The sequence below is a fragment of the Pelophylax lessonae genome, assembly GCF_965119305.1.
Source record: "Pelophylax lessonae genome assembly, chromosome: 2".
Lineage (NCBI taxonomy): Eukaryota > Metazoa > Chordata > Amphibia > Anura > Ranidae > Pelophylax > Pelophylax lessonae.
In genome coordinates this window covers 53726656-53744007 of record NC_138769.1, presented here as the reverse complement: position 1 = coordinate 53744007, position 17352 = coordinate 53726656, and the positions used below count along the sequence as shown (strand labels likewise).

Genomic DNA, 17352 nt, shown 5'->3' with positions numbered 1-17352 from the left:
GTCTTGTGAAAAAATGCTGCATGTCTGCATTTTTTACACAACACACTGCAACCAGCCTTGAGGCAGCTTTGTGATGTTATGTGTGCCCAAGTATCAAGACCAAATGTGTCAGTTAAAGTGGTTCTCAAGGCAGATTTGTTATCTTCATGCATTCTGTGTATTGAAACGGAGTTCCAGTCATTTTTGTGTTTGTTAAGTCAGCAGCTACAAAAAGTGTAGCTGTTGACTTTTAATAAATGCACACTCACCTGTCCCAGGATCCAGCGATGTGGCCGCCCGAACACTCGGTTCCCTCTTCTCGCCGGGTTGCGGCCAGCTTGGGTCTTCACAGCTGGGTGCGCACTGTGCATGCCGAGTCGCGCTGTGCCTCCTGAATGGTCTGGCAATCTTCTGGGACCCGTGACATGTCCCAGTAGATTGCAGGAAGGGGGAGGAGAACTTCCGCTTGGATGGCCTAGGCCAGTGATGGGGAACCTTGGCACCCCAGATGTTTTGGAACTACATTACCCATGATGCTCATGCACTCTGCAGTGTAGTTGAGCATCATGGGAAAAGTAGTTCCAAAACATCTGGGGTGCCATGATTCCCCATCAGTGGACTAGGCAGTCTCAGCGGAAGTGTGAGCGGGTACCTGCTCCCACCTCCCCCCAAAAAAACAATTTCATGCCAAATGTGGCATAGGAGGGGTGCTTAAAGCAGAACTTTCCCTTTTGGGTTGAGTTCTGTTTTAAGATCAAAAAGAAAAAAAAAAACCTGTGTGTGTCAGCCCCTGCTGCTGTCAATCAGTCAGTGAGCCAATGAGGAGAGAGTGGGGGTGGGGCTGAGCCAAGGCTCCGTGTCTGAATGGACACACAGAGCAGCGGCTCAGGTGTCCACATAGCAAGCAGTTTGCTGTGGGGGCACTTGGCGGGGGACCCGAGACGAGGAGGATTGGTGCTGCTTTGTGCTAAACTACAGAGCAGGGAAGTATAACATGTTTGCTATTTTTAACCACTTGTTGCCCACCCACCATCAAATGATGGCGGAGCGGTGCGGCTCTCATTCTGGGAGAACGTCCTATGACGGTGCCCCAGAATGGGGGTGCCATGTTCCTAGGACACGCCGGGACTCCGATCTTTGTAAAGCGCCAGTGATGTGGCTCTTTACCCATGTGATCGGCTGTGTTGGGCTAATTTGTCTACCATAACTTGAAATTGTTAGTACAGTTTTTTTTTTATTTTTTAAATTTTATTTGTCTACTTCTGCTAAAAAAAAAAAATAATGGTATTCATTAAAATGGAGTACCAAATTAAATTTTATAAACGCATTTTAAATACTTTTTACCATGTTTTTAGGTTTTAATCTTTTACTATCTGAGGTGCTTTAGCAGCCCATTCAAATTATTTGGCTGCCTTTTAAAGTGGAACTTCTCTCTCCTAATCAACATTGATTGTTTTAACTCCTCATGCTGCTAGAAATAGTAAATAGATAGAAAATGGCTATTATATATACTTGTTTTAAACTTTTTTTTTTTTTTTTTTTTTATAACATTCTGTTACTTCCTGGTTTTATGCCTAGACAAATAATGTCATACATCCCAGGAGTCTTCAGGAGGGGTTTTCACAGCTTGGCACACTCTCATGCATGCATACTTGAGCTAAGGGCAGGAAGTAAATGCTACATGACTCATTTGCCCTTACTCAATATGGCCACGGCCAGAAATGCTAGGGAGTGTTTTTCAAAGTGATTTCTCACCAAAATAAAGCATAGAGACATGGATGGATGTGAGAGTTTGCTTTGAATATAAAAAATGAATTGGATACGTTGTTGCTTTGTGGTGCTCAGATGCAGTGAAGATCCGCTTTAAGACAAAGCATGTTGATGAACAGGATAGTGTACATTCGTTAATGCACTGCAATACATTGCAAAATCAGAGTTTTATACATGCAGCAGCAGCTGACTCCGTATTTATCAACACTGTTCAGAGGCAAAAATATCTGTAGATCCGAAGCGTTGGGCTTTGATCTTAAGATGTCTGTTAAAGCAACCTAACAAGTTAAAAAAAAAAAAAGTAACTTTCTCAATTTAACCCCTTATTAACCCTTAGTTTACCCCTAAGTAGCCCTTTATTAACAACTTCTTCCCATCTTCCTTCAATCATTTTGCTGTTTTTTTTTTTTTTTTTTTTATTTTTTTTTTTTATGGTCAAACAAGCTTTTTTTATTGAACAATTTTTATATTACCGGTAGGTTATAAATGTTCAGTATGTGATATCACAGTACACAGTGAAATGGGTAGATAGTATAGATGTCTAAAGATGTTGGACATTTTTTTTGAACAATTAACTGTTTTTTTTATCGATGGTGGGAGAATCGTATGAGAAATATAATCAACAAAGAAATCTTCTGATAATAAAGCACAAAATTGAGAAAAAAAAAAAATTATTTTAGAAATAACTTTGCAATGCTTTGTACCAGAATCATAATTTTATTATTTTTAAACAAAATAAATTATTGAATAAAATAAGCGATTTTCATCTTTAGTAACGATGTTGTGTTTTTTTGGTTTTTTTTTAAATTCCTATGTGGCTGGTTCTCTGCACCTTTAAAAAAAATAATACGAAGTAGCGTTTTTTGGGTGTGTATGTACTTGAAATAGATCTATTTTTGCTCTTCAGTCCATTTAACATGGTTTCCTATGGGTCACGTTCACATCTGTTCATTTTCCACTCAGAAGCACATCAAAAACTGCGGTGCTTGCGTTTCTGGTGCATTTTTGCAGGTTTCTCCTGCAAGACAACAGACACCTCCCAAAACTGCATCAAAAAAAAGTGTGTGAAAACTGAAAACGCACCCGGAAGAAAGCAATAACGGCAGCCTGCATAGGTGTGAACCAGACCTGAATACTGTGTGTTAATACATTTGTGCGAGAACCATAAGCCCCCCCTTAGGCTATATGGGATTATCCAGCAAGTTGCACCTCCTCTATTGTTTATTATTTTAGTAATGAATTACTGAGCCTTGCATCAGTTGTCACACAGTAAGTGGTCACAGCTGGCTATGAAATGTTGTACCTAGTGGACACCTGCAGGTCATATTTAATCTATCACTTACTTTGTCTTTCAGCCAGGGAGAACTTACGGCCGTTTACCATACCAGCTGACCTCCCGTATAACATGCGCACCACGCTGCTCCCGCCCCAGTGTCCGAGGGTAAGTGACTAACCTTGCAACAGTTAAAATCTATGCTGCACTGTGACTGCCATTAAAGTAGATCATGTGTCCCTTTGGGTAATTTCCCCTTCACTTCCTGTTCCATAGTCAAAACGAGAAGTAAGAGAAAATCCCCCTAAAGTGATTGTCACCAGAACTAGCGTATCCATTGGAAGTCTAAGTCTTTCTCTCTATTCCTGTTCTGGGGACAACCCAAAATTTGGAATTTTCTTTAAAGAAGTACTGCCAAAGCTCATTTGTCTGTGCTTTTCCTGTAGATCTCAGGAGTGCAGATCGCTCTGCACTCCTGTGAGGTTTATTCTGATGAGAACGTGCTGGAGCCCGCGAGCCAGTCCAGGCTTGGGTAAGATTGCAACAATGTGGTCAGGATCTGCCCACATGCTTAAGCCAGCCGCTCCCGCCCTTCCACAGCCCATCGCTCCAGGGAGAGCAGACAGCGGCTGACAGTCACCAGCTCTCTGCTCAGGGAGCTCTGCGAACCGAGCAATCAGCGGTGTTTGATCACTTGGTTCTTAGTATTAGAGCTGGCAGGGGACAGATGGAGCAATGGACCAATGCTGCATCTACCTAGTTGAGTATGGTTCCAAAAAAAATTAATTCCTATACTTTTAACTTTTTTTTTTTTTTTAAATCAAGAAAAGCTTTATTGAGAAAAATTCACACCATTACGTATTTCTCAATAAAAGAAACACTGTCGGATGGCAGCATCAAACCATAAACATTACATAGTCCACACCATGCCACAGTCCCCCCAAGTTTATCACACATAGGTACAGTTCGATCCACAGAAAAGAGAACATAGTATATGGAAATGCAAATGCAGGGAACTCCCCCACCCCAGACATTCGAACCAGAAATCAACACCCAAGGAATTACAATAACAAACGGTCCAGAACGAGATCATCAGGGGCCATGCCCGGACTGTTCAACCATACTCCCCATACTTTTGAGAATTTCTGGGGCACCCCCCGATGTTGGTATATAACCTTCTCCATACGTAAAGTGGAACCCATCTGTTCCAGCCACATCCTGTACGTAGGTGTTTCCTGTGCTATCCAGTGTCTCAAGATGATTAAACGGGCCTGAAAGAGCGCCCGAGCGGCGGCCTCTCTCAGAAACCTATCCTCCACTATCGACTCCAGTATCCCAAGAATACAGTGTCTGGGATCCCTAGGGATGTCCACCCCCAGAGCCCTATTAATGGCAGATATCACCGTGGACCAGTACCTGTGCAACTTTGGACATCTCCACAACAAGTGAATCAAGTCCCCTTTCTCTCTCTGGCATCGTCCACAGAGATCATCATCGCGAAGACCCATAGCATTAAGCTTCAGGGGTGTGTGATGCACTCTAAGTAGGATGTAAAGCTGCGACACCTATACTTTTAACTTTTAATAATATTAGTAAACATGACAAAGAGAGAGCAGGTGAATCTTTCTAATGGGGGCACAAACTGCAATAAAAACTTGACAGGTGTTCTAATACCGCTATCCAAAACAAAAAACAAAGTTTTGACTTTAGTTATACTTTAAGGCTCGGTTCACATTTATGCGATGCGGGAAGGCTGCGAATTCGCAGCCTGTTCCCGCATCGCACACGCACCCCCGGCAGTTCACACTGCCATATGCGATACGCTGGGGGTGTCAATGTAATCTTAACGACACCCCCAGTTTGATCGCATATCGCAGTGCGATCGTGCAGTTTCGCACAGGAACGTATCGCACAAGTGTGAACCGCTGTGCGATCCGATCCCGATGCGGCTGCAAAAATGCCTCCTGTGCGTGTTTGCTCCGGGTGCGATGCGAATTTAGCCATACAAACTGTATGGCTAAACTCGCACCGCACAGCTGATCGCATGTAATGTCGGAGCAGTGCGCTCCGACATTACATGCGAACCCGGCACTCGCACAAATGTGAACCGAGGCTAAACATAAAAAGCTACCTTCTCAAGCAACCAATATGGAGCAATAGTAGAGCGAATGTAGGAAAGCAAAACTATACCCTCCCCCCCACCCCAAGATACCAAGGCATGTCCCACAAGCGACAGGAGAAAATAAAGGGAACAGGAAAGCTAGGAACACAGAAGGAAATAATGCCCCTCAGTGGTTAAAGTGGTAATAATGGTCTTTCAGTGATACAGTAAACCCCCCTCCATTGCGGGGGTTACGTTCCGGACCCAGCCGCGAAAAGTGAAAATCCGCGAAATAGAAAAACCCTATTAAAATGCATTGTAGGCATGTTTTTTTTACTGTCACTGTATGTGTAAAAGCATTTTAAGGTCTTTAAACACACTTTTAAAACAATAGAAACTCATTTAAACACATAAAAGATACTGAGAGACATAGAAAGAGCTATGGAAAACACAAAAATATTTCATTTTTTTAATGATTTATATAGTAAAATAACATTACAAAAAAACGCAATATACCGGGACCGCAAAAACTGAAACGCGATGGAGCGGGGGATTACTGTATATACATACAGGTAAGCCTATAATAAGACTTACCTGTAGGTACAGTAAATATCTCCTAAACTTGCATCGTTTAGGAGATATTCACTTTAGCAGCGGCGGTGACGTCACCGGCGCTTGCGCACTGTGCTCTCAATGGCTGGCGTGCCGTCCATAGAGCCCGGCTGCTGCTGTGACATGGGAGTGACGCTCACTGCGTCCCGTCCAAGCAGCCGTGCAACCGGAAGAAAGACCGGGTGAAGATGCCAGAGCTCTGCTGGAGGGCTTTTTTTTCAGGTAAGTCTTTCATAATGTGCTGGTATGTGATGCATATTAGCACATTATGCTCCTAACTTACAGGGAGAAGATTTTTTTCCCTAAACGTCTTTCAGGACAGCACCTTGAGAGATGGCTCCTACCACTTGCCAATAGGAAACGCCACTTTCACCAAACTTCTAAAACGAGGCTTCTCCCCACAGCTCATCGTTTTTTTTTGTGTTTCCTCCGGCCGAGGAACACCTAGTGGGGAGTCAGGAGCTCTTAGGCGCTGTCCTGAGAGACAAGGCTTCCTGCTCCACCATTTTTTTTGTTTAGAGAGTCTGTTCCTCTCATACCGTACGAACTGTTGTCTTGGATGGGCTCCCTCTCCCTCTTCGGTGCTCAGGGAGAGCCTGTACCGGTCGGGCGACCGCTGTTCCTTGGTGGCAGCAGACACTGGCGTTGGATTTCTCCTTTTTTTTTTTTTCCCCCGCCGGTCTGTTTGTTTTTAGTGTCTGGCCATCTTTGCGGATGCAAGTAGTGACTCGGCCGGAAGTGAGGTATTCGGAGAGGGGCAGCGCTCTTGGAGCAGGCGCGTGGCCTAAGTTCCGCCGGAAAAGCACAGGGGCAGAGGAGAGGAACAGAGCTGGTTCCGGAGGTACTCTACTACAACTGATGAGTTTCGGGGAGAAGCCTCCTTTTTAAAGTTTGGTGGAAGTGGTGTTTCCTGTTGGCAAGTGGGAGGAGCCATCTCTCAAGGTGCTGTCCTGAAAGATTATTTTGGAAAACAAGTTACCGGTAAATCTAAAGCCTCGTACACACGCATCGAAACTCGGCAGGCAATTTTCGTCTGACGACCGATCTGCCGATTTTTGGCTTGTTAGTATGATGCTTCCGACAACCGACTCCGACTTTTCGGCCGAAAAAAATCTGGTGTGCAGGCTATAAAATTTTTGTCTGCCGTCAAAACACGTCCGATTTTCGTGCAGTCAGTACAGATTTCGACAGGGAAAAATCGAATGAGCAAGACTGGGCATGCTCAGTGAAGAAAAAACACAAAGAAAGCAAACCAACACATGACATCACTTCTGAAGTAGAATTTTGTAGGGCGAGAATATTTGTGTGCAGTCTAGGCACATTCCAACCAACAAAACACCACTCTGGACAAAAGACGGACGATCGGTCGGCCGATAATCGTTGCGTGTGTACTAGGCTTAACTTGAATATTTTTTTTTTCTTTTTTGTCGTTTTCTACTGCTTTAATGCATGTCAACTGCTGCCAAAAGCTTACTGTACTTAAAAGATTGCACAAACGCCTTCCCAACATCCATAAGGAAGAGAAAACACTTCTAATATTATTTAAAGGCTGACCTACTCTCCGACAACCTTCACACAGAACAAGGCTAGATTGAGATGAATGAAACAGGTCTGTCATTGGGCTTTCTTCAGCTGCTCTTTTGTTTGGATCTACTTTATCGTCCATTTAACCTCTCAATGTGGCAGAGAGGCAGATGCCATGTTAGTGGAAGTGCCAGCTGTCATTGGGCAGCTCTTCCTTTTCCTAGACCCACCTTTTGGTGACACCCTTGGTGTATTTCAGTAACCAGAAACAAGAGTGTGTGGAATTTACCTGTAATAGGCAAAACACACAAAAACGTAATTGTAATAGTTGATCTAATAAAACATTTATGGCTGTACTTGAAAAGGTTGTTCACCTTCGTTCCCTAGGTGTCCTGGTAGAGCTGGAGCCAATTTGCAGAGAGAAATGGTGAAACTTTTCAGTATCCAGATGTAGAAAGGGGAACTTATCCATACAGAATAATAACTTGAGTCCCAGATGACGTTTCTAAATGGCGAAGGGACACTGACTATTTGTCTCAGCACTGCTTAAAAATGGCACTCAGTCTTAGGCTCCCCCTTCGCTTGCCACCATTCAGAGAACATCTTAAATTTTTTCAATGAATACAAAGCATTCTCTTATTGAATAAGGTATAGATTATGATGTCATCTACTCTTGCTCTCCACCTTGTCCAATCAGAGAAGGTCTTGTATGCATTGAAAAAAAAAAAATGGAGTGGTGGAGGAGCCAAGTGAGTGCCCCACTGTGCTCAGTGTGAAAAGTGAGAAGCTACTGGAGCAACAATCAGGAGATCATGGCTATCACCATAGGTAGTGCAAACTATTACAGTGATTGTCAGCATTACTGGGGGCCAATCGTATATTGATACTTACATTGAGCCAAGCTGGACCAATGTAAATATAAAGGGAAATTCCTGGACTTCCACTTTAAACTTCCCCTGAGTAGCTTAGTTTTTTGGGGGATTTTTTTGTCTTTATTTTTTATTTTTTCCCAACTCGCTACTTTGTTCAAGTATCTTATTGGCTTAAAAAGTCTGCATGCAGTAATCCACTTTAAATGTGTTTAAGGCTTCATTCACATGTCAGCGTAGCGATCACAGGCAGAATCACCGCGATTCTGCCCGCGATCCGGAAATCACTGCAAATCGCGGGACGCCTGTGCGTTGCCTGTGATTTGCAATAGCACCCCAAACGCTGTGCGATGTTGCCACGATTTGCGCCTGCCGAATCGTGGTAACAGACGCATGACGCCCCAAAGAAGCTCTTGTACCTTTTTTGGGCGTCATGTGTCCCGCGATTTTTGTTTGCGTGATGTTACCGCGATTTGGCAGGCGCAAATCGCGGCAACATCGCACAGCGTTTGGGGTGCTATTGCAAATCACAGGCAACGCACAGGCGTCCCGCAATTTGCAGTGATTTCCGGATCGCGGGCAGAATCGCGGTGATTCTGCCTGTGATCGCTACGCTGACATGTGAATGAAGCCTAACTGTAAGACCTCATGCACAGAACGTGTTTTTTTATTTATTTATTTTTCCCCTCCCTTAAACCCCTCTGCTCAAGGGGAGGAAAAAGCAGCTTTAAAAACGCACCCAAAGCTGCTTTTTGCAAAAACCTTTAGGTGCATCAAGTATCTTGGCGTTTGTTCATTCCATTGGCCAGAATATTAACTTATTATGGCCATTGGAATTAATAACCACTCAAACTTTACATGTGCCAAGTGCTTAAAGGCGTTGAGACGTGTGTAGACTTGTCAGGCATTCTATGTGACTTAACGCTTCTCTCCTGAACACGCAAGTGATGGGTTTTTCCTGGCTGTAAACGCTCCTGACCCTAAATGCCTGTAAACACCTATGTGCACAATTACACATAGGCTAACACAGAGGAGCTATATATCAATAAAATAAATATTTTATTTTATTGATATTTACTTTTGTGTATGTGGTGACACTATAAAAAAAAATTGGCTGCTATTACCTTACTATATTGGTACATTTACGCTATTACATTCCTATTCCGGTTAGCGCATTGGTTTATCTATCCATCTACTTAACACAGATGAGCGTTTAGAGGCAAAAAAAGTCAAGTGGTGTTTTTGATACCCAGCGTGCATGGGGACTAAACTGTGGAGCAACAGAAGTCTGAAAATATAGGTGTGGTGTGTTTTTGAACACATTGTGCGAGTCAGAATTGTACACGTTGACACCTCCTCTAAAAATGTTGATCTGGCAAGTGTTTAGCCTTGTCATTAGAGGTAATACTGCCTTTATTCAGATTCTGTGATTTTTCGATCCTAACTCCAACTTTAATGTCCTTTTTTAAATAGTTTGTCTAGGCAACCCTGGCCCAGACGATTTACTGCAGTAACAGGTTCACTTGCTGGCCACGCTGTATTACCTGTATGTAGCCTCAGCTACATACAGTATACAGTCATTTTATTTTGGCTGTCAGACTGTGACTTCCCATCCCACTTCTGGAACAAAACAGGCTGCTCAGCTAGTCACAGGAAACTGACATCACGCTTGTCCTGGCAGTTGTCAATACTGCCGTGATCTTGGCTGGATAGCTGACATTGTGGTATTTATTTTTTATTTATTTTTTTATTTTTTTTATTTTAGGCTTTCTAGCCTGTAGGAGGGATCTGAGGTCTTTTTGACCCCAGATCTCTCCATAAGTGGACCTGTCAACCACTGTTCCTGTTACAAGGGATGTTTACATTGTGATCCCCCCCAAAAAAAAAAAAAAAATATATATATATATATATATATATATATATATATATATATATATATATATATATATATATATATATATATATATATATATATATATATATATATATATAATAAGGGCCCGCGGGACTTTTTTTTTTTTTTGATGGACATGGATGACACTGCTCCGTATGTCTGCATATCATCCCATCCGTTTACGGATGATATACGGACATAATGTATGTCTATGTGGATTGCGGATGTCAGCGGATGACACCGCTGACATCCGATTTCTGCTTCCTTTCCGTTTTTTTAACGGAAGAATAAAAGGGTTCTGTTCCGTTCCAAAAAACGGAGCAGAACTGAAAGGACGCAAATCGGATGTCAGCGGATGGTCATCCGCTGACATCCGCAATCCCATTGACAAGCATTATGTCCGTATATCACCCGCAAACGGACGGGGTGATATACGGACATACGGAGCGGCCGTGTGAAAGAGCCCTTAGGGAAAGTGAAAAAATAAAATAAACAAAAGAAAAAAAAAAATTAAAGTGCCGCTGTGTGCTTGCACGCAGAATCGAACACATGCATACGTCGCGGCCACATATGTAAACTGCGTTCAATCCATACATGTAAGGTATCGCCGCGAACGTTGGAGCAAGTGCAACAATGTGCAACAATTCTAGCCCAAGACCTCCTATGTAACTCTAAACTGGTAACCTGTAAAAAATGTTAGATCGTTGCCTATAGAGATTTCGAAGTATCGAAGTTTGGTGTCATTCTACGAGTTTGCGCAATTTCAAAGCGTGACATGTTGGGTATCTGTTTACTCGGCGTAATATCATCTTTCACAATATACAAAAAAATTGGGCTGACTTTACTGTTTTGTTTTTTTTAATTCATAAAACGGTTTTTTTTTTTTCTAAAAAAAAAAAAAAAAAAAAAGCGTTTGTATATTTTCTGCGCAAATACAGTGTGACATAAAAAGTTGCAATGACCGCCATTTTATTTCCTAGGGTCTTTGCTACAAAAGTAATTTTCCAGCAAAAAAAATTATGATTTTTACATGTAGGAGCGAAGTGCCAGAAATGGCCCAGTATGGAAGTGGTTAACACCCTTTCTCTGAAGGAATGTAGTTGAGGAAGATGTAGAGTATTTACAGTATGTGACCAGGCCTGATTCTCTGGCATTTGGAACTGTTCTGTCTCAATGGAAAAAGAGAAGGAATGTCAATCCGTTTCTGGTAAAAGTTTTTTTTTTTTTTTTTTTTTTTTGCTTTTTATGAAGAATAGTAACTGAGGGTTTATTACTACTTTTATTGACTCCTAACTCCAGACCTGTGAATTACAAAGCTGGGGCTCATGCATCTGGGTGTCATTTTACTGTTTTTTCGTGCTCTTGTTAGCGTATCGTGTGGATAAAGTCAGGTTAACTCCACATAAAGATAGATATATATTTATAATTTTTTTTTTTTCTTGGCATCTGGTTTCCTTTCAAAATATTTCTCATCACCTTCTATCCTGATAGGAGCAGGGCTCGTTCACACTTTCTTTGGTCTCTGAAGAGCGGTCCACAGTCAGATCACTTTTTAGAAAGCATTTGATGGGCATTGAGGAGGTGATGGAACCCCTTACTTACTGCCTCCTTTTTCCCATTTAACCTTGCACTGTTGTGGCAGGGGGTAGACCCCCGAGCACTGCCTCTGCAGTTAAAGGGGGTAGTGTTTGGGGGAGGGGAAAGGGCAGCAAAAGCGATGCTCAACTGCAAAGTTTTACTGCCCCTAGACTCGATCCTTCAGTAAAGGAAATCCCCTCTTGGCTGTCACAAGAATTGTTGTTGCTATATAGTAAGTAGTATGCCATTGCTCCTGGTGAGCCTGCTATTCTGATCCTCCACACCCCTCTTCTTACACCCCTCTTCTTACACCCCTCTTCTTACACCCCTCTTCTTACACCCCTCTTCTTACACCCCTCTTCTTACACCCCTCTTCTTACACCCCTCTTCTTACACCCCTCTTCTTACACCCCTCTTCTTACACCCCTCTTCTTACACCCCTCTTCTTACACCCCTCTTCTTACACCCCTCTTCTTACACCCCTCTTCTTACACCCCTCTTCTTACACCCCTCTTCTTACACCCCTCTTCTTACACCCCTCTTCTTACACCCCTCTTCTTACACCCCTCTTCTTACACCCCTCTTACGCACCCCTCTTACGCACCCCATACACTTGGGTCCTCACTCTTGCCTGTCCGGGTATACTAAAAGATCCCCACTTTTAGTCCACTAACAATGGTAATCAGGACACCTTCAAGGTGGTAAATCTTCCTAGTGTGGACACTCAAACAAAAATTTCACAGTAGTTTTTCCCTTTCCCATCCTGTCTAAAATCGAAAACTAACCAAAAAAAAAAAAAAATGTTATGCTATATGTAGGTATACTCCATGTACACGAAAAAAGGCTGTTACATTCCAAAACCATATTCTGAGACTCTGCAACGTGGCTATTTGTGTTGTAAAATGACAGTAAACCCCCCTCCATCGCGGGGGTTACGTTCCAGACCCACCCGCAATAAGTGAAAATCGTCTAAATAGACCCTATTTAAATACACTGTAGGCATGTTTTTTTAACATTTAGACCGCATTCACGCTGAAGCGGCACGACTTCAGGGGCGACTTCACAAGTCGCATGCACCGCGACTTCGGCGCGACTTGCACGGACTTTATATAATGAATGTCTATGCAAGTCGCTCCGAGGTCGCCCCGAAGTAGTACAGGACCCGATTTCTAAGTCGGAGCGACTTGTGTCGCTCCTATTAGAACGGGTCCTGTAGCAGTCAATGGACCGCGACTTGTCAGGCTCACAAGTCGCCTGACAAGTTGCTGTAGTGTGAATTGAGACATACTTTTAAAAGCATTTAAGTCCCCATTCACACTAGCGCGACTTGTCAGGCGACTTGTAAGCCTGACAAGTCGCGGTGGGTCGCCTGCCGTTGATTAGCACAGGACACGTTCTAATAGGAGCGACACAAGTCACTCTGACTTAGTAAAAAGGTCCTGTACTACTTTGGGGCGACTTGGAGGTGACTTGCATTGACTTCATTGATATGAAGTCCGTGCATTTCGCGCTGAGGTCACGGTGCACAGCGTGCACCGCGACTTCACATGTCGCCCCGGCAAGTCGTGTCGCCCCAGTGTGAATGGGCTCTTAAGGTCTGTAAACGCACTTTTAAAACAATAGAAACACATTTGAACACACAAAAGCTACTGATAGACAGAGCAATGGAAAACTCAAAACTATTTAATTAACAATGATTTATTAGTAAAATAATATTAATAGGCATTACTGTAAAAAAGCGCAAAATACCAGGACTGCGAAAACTGAACCGCGATTGACGAGGGTTTACTTTATATTTTAAGCTAATCCCCTGATATTTTGACTTCCCTGGTTCCTTCTTCCCGCCTCATCAACATGCATGACATACCTTTATTATGAACCCAGTGATGTGACCACTGGCTCTCTTTGCTTCAGTATGCAATGCAGGCAGATCATAGCTTCCCTTTAAACATCACAGCACCCTGCCTCAGTACTCCTCTCAAGGACCCTCAGCCCAGATGCAAGCAGTGGGCTGGCTTTTGGGAGCAGTAAATCAAATATCGAAATGGATGGATATCAGTCTGAGGGAGACTGTATATGCATGCAGACCACCCAAGGTAACACCCCTATGTGATGCTGAGCCTCTGTGATTGAAAGAACTGAAATCCAATGGATGAAAGGGGCTGGCCAGGAACAGTACAACTGGGCAGGAAAGATAAAACTGGAAATCCTCCAACCAGGAAGTAAGGCGGGCTCTACCTGATTGGTGCAGCTTCTAATGCACACTGTTAGAAGCTCACAGTGTGCAGTGACATTTGGAATAGGCAATTACAGTATAGCAGAAGAGCCCGTACAACTGTCCAAGACTGAATTTCTTCTTTTTTTTTTTTCAGGGTCATCAGAGGAAACCTGTTGAGCCTTTCATAGACCTTGTAAGAAAAGGTAAGCTTTCTGATTGCTGTGTCAAGTCAAGTTGTATCCTTTTATTGAATTAGTAATTTTGTGTGGAGTTATTTATACAGGGAAGGACTACTGCCAATCTTTCTGAAAGGTATCTACAAAGTATAGGTATTGTTAATGAGGGGAAAAAAAGTATTTGATCCCCTGCTAATTTTGTACGTTTGCCCACTGACAAAGAAATTATCAATCTATAATTTTAATGGTAGGTTTATTTTAGCAGTGAGAGACAGAAGAACCAGAAGAATATTCAGAAAAATCTATTTCAAAAAAAGTTATAATTTATTTTGCATTTTAATGAGTGAAATAGGTATTTGATCCCTTTGCAAAACATGACTTAGTACTTGGTGGCAAAACCCGTGTTGGCAATCAGACGTTTCTTGTAGTTCGTCACCAGGTTTGCACACATCTCAGGAGGGATTTTGTCCCACTCCTCTTTGCAGATCCTCTCCAAGTCATTCAGGTTTTGAGGAGGACGGTTGGTAACTCGAACCTTTAGCTCCCTCCACAAATTTTCTATAGAATTAAGGTTTGGAGACTGGCTAGGCCTCTCCAGGACCTAAATGTGCTTCTTCTTGAGCCATTCGTTTGTTGCCTTGGCCGTGTGTTTTGGGTCATTGTCATGCTGGAATACCCTTCTACTACCCATTTTCAATACCCTAGCTGAGGGAAGGAGGTTCTCACCCAAGATTTGACGGTACATGGCCCCATCCATCGTCCCTTTGATGCGGTGAAGTTGTCCTGTCCTTGTAGCAGAAAAACACCCCCAAAGAATGTATCCACCTCCATGTTTGATGGTGGGGTTGGTGTTCTTGGGGTCAAAGGCAGCATTCCTCCCACATCCTCAAAACATGGCGAGTTGAGTTGATGCCAAGGAGCTTAATTTTAATCTCATCTGACCACAACACTTTCACTCAGTTCTCCTCTGAATCATTCAGATGTTCATTAGCAAACTTCAGACGGGTCTGTACATTTGCTTTCTTGAGCAGGGGGGCTTTGTGAGTGCTGCAGGATTTCAGTCCTTCATGGCGTTGTGTGTTACCAATTGTTTTCTTGGTGACTATAGTCCCAGCTGCCTTGAGATCATTGACCAGAGTCTCCTGTGTAGTTCTGGGCTGATTCCTCACTGTTCTTATAATCATTGAAACTCCATGAGGTGAGATCTTGCATGGCTCCCCAGACCAAGGGAGATTGACAGTTATTTTGTGTTTCTTCCATTTATGAATAATCGCACCAACTGTTGTCACCCTCTCACCAAGCTTCTTGACGATGGTTTTGTAGCCCATTCCAGCCTTGTGTAGTTCTACAATCTTGTCCATGTCATCCTTTGACAGCTCTTTGGTCTTGGCTTTGGTGGAGAGATTGGAATCTGATTGTTTGATTGCTCCTGTGGACAGGTGTCTTTTATACAGGTAACCCGCTAGGAGCACTCACTTTAAGCCTAGGTTCACACTGAGGCCAGTTTTTAAAATCGTGGGAGTTCAGCTGAACTCGCATGATTTCAAACAGGATTTTTTAGTCCGGCTTCAGGGGCAATTTCACAGACATCTGAGTGGGATCCTGCCCAGATGTCTATTGAAATTGTGCCACAACGTCACCAAAAATGGTACAGAAGCTACCTTTGGGAATCAGTGCGGCGCTGCAAAGTCAAGTCACACCAATTCGGACAGTGCCATTGCCAGCAATTGGCTCTGATTTGACATGGGATTGCATACACCTGGGAGCCAGAAATCTTGCTGATTGATAGGGGATCAAATACTTTCCGTATATACTTGAGTATAAGCTGAGTTTTTCAGCACATTTTTTGTGCTGAAAAAGTCCCCCCTCTGCTTATACTCGAGTCATAAAAAAAAAAAAAAATGTCCGTGGCCGGCCCGACATGTACACTGCACATGCGCTGCCACCGCTCGGGAAAGCCCGTACACGTTCAGCTATTCCCAGGAATAGCCGACCGTGTACGGGCTTTCCCGAGCGGCGGCGGTGCATGCGCAGTGAAGTGTTGGCGCCGGGCGGCGCCATTTTTAAATCGAAGGCACCTCAGGAACAGGTAAGTGAGACTCTTCCACAGCCGCACTACCTGCCATTATGCGGGGTTGTGGGCATACTAGAGGAGATGCAGTGCTGCATTCTCTTGTACCATGTCCCCAGCCCTGCATTCTCCTGTACCATGTCCCCAGCCCTGCATTCTCCTGTGCCATGTCCCCAGCCCTGCATTCTCCTGTGCCATGTCCCCAGCCCTGCATTCTCCTGTGCCATGTCCCCAGCCCTGCGTTCTCTTGTACCATGTCCCCAGCCCTGCGTTCTCTTGTACCATGTCCCCAGCCCTGCGTTCTCTTGTACCATGTCCCCAGCCCTGCGTTCTCTTGTACCATGTCCCCAGCCCTGCGTTCTCCTGTACCATGTCCCCAGCCCTGCGTTCTCCTGTACCATGTCCCCAGCCCTGCGTTCTCCTGTACCATGTCCCCAGCCCTGCGTTCTCCTGTACCATGTCCCCAGCCCTGCGTTCTCCTGTACCATGTCCCCAGCCCTGCGTTCTCCTGTACCATGTCCCCAGCCCTGCGTTCTCCTGTACCATGTCCCCAGCCCTGCGTTCTCCTGTACCATGTCCCCAGCCCTGCGTTCTCCTGTACCATGTCCCCAGCCCTGCGTTCTCCTGTACCATGTCCCCAGCCCTGCATCCCCTGTACCAGGTCCGCAGCCCCTGTTTTGGGTCTTGTGGTGGTCCAGTTGGGTCCAGTAGCTGCTGCATTTCCCACCCTAGGCTTATACTCGAGTCAATCATTTTTCCCATTTTTTTTGTGTTAAAATTAGGGGCCTCGGCTTATATTTGGGTTGGCTTATACTAAAGTATATACGGTATTTCACTCATTTAAAATGCAAATCAATTTATAACTTTTTTTTTTAAATGTGTTCTTCTGGATATTTTTTAGTTCTGTCTCACTGTTAAAATAAACCTACCATTAAAATTATAGACTGATCATTTCTTTGTCAGTGGACAAACGTACAAAATCAGCAGGGGATCAAATACTTTTTTCTATCACTGTAAAAGGAACTGATTTCCAGTCCCGTATTTTTGTCACCAAAACACTAAGTTGTTAGGCTGAAGGAGAGTCGGAAGGGCACCGCTGCAAGTGAGAACCTCCAGAGGTGAAACCAGTGAATGTGTGAGAGATTCATCAGAGTTGCCATTACTTGTTGTTTAAAGATTCAGACTTCATTGCTGGCACTAAGTGAAACTCACATATTTTATATACTGTATGTAAAATGCAACCATTTGAAATAATGCAAAAATAAAGTGTAACCATTTTGAATAGTA

The 17352-nt window shown here is 43.6% G+C and overlaps 1 protein-coding gene across 2 annotated transcripts in view; it reads left to right on the top strand.

Moving 5' to 3' along the window:
* The window catches only part of TTC3 (tetratricopeptide repeat domain 3), a 456491-nt gene that overhangs the window by 232488 nt on the left and 206651 nt on the right, over positions 1 to 17352 (top strand). The window contains exons 3-4 of one of the 2 annotated variants that reach the window (XM_082245195.1): positions 3105 to 3190; positions 13973 to 14021. The exons of the other annotated variant lie outside the window; for it this stretch is intronic. Coding sequence (XP_082101321.1) covers positions 3105 to 3190; positions 13973 to 14021 — 135 coding nt within the window. The remainder of the gene's footprint in view (positions 1 to 3104; positions 3191 to 13972; positions 14022 to 17352) is intronic. 2 annotated transcript variants of the gene reach the window in all.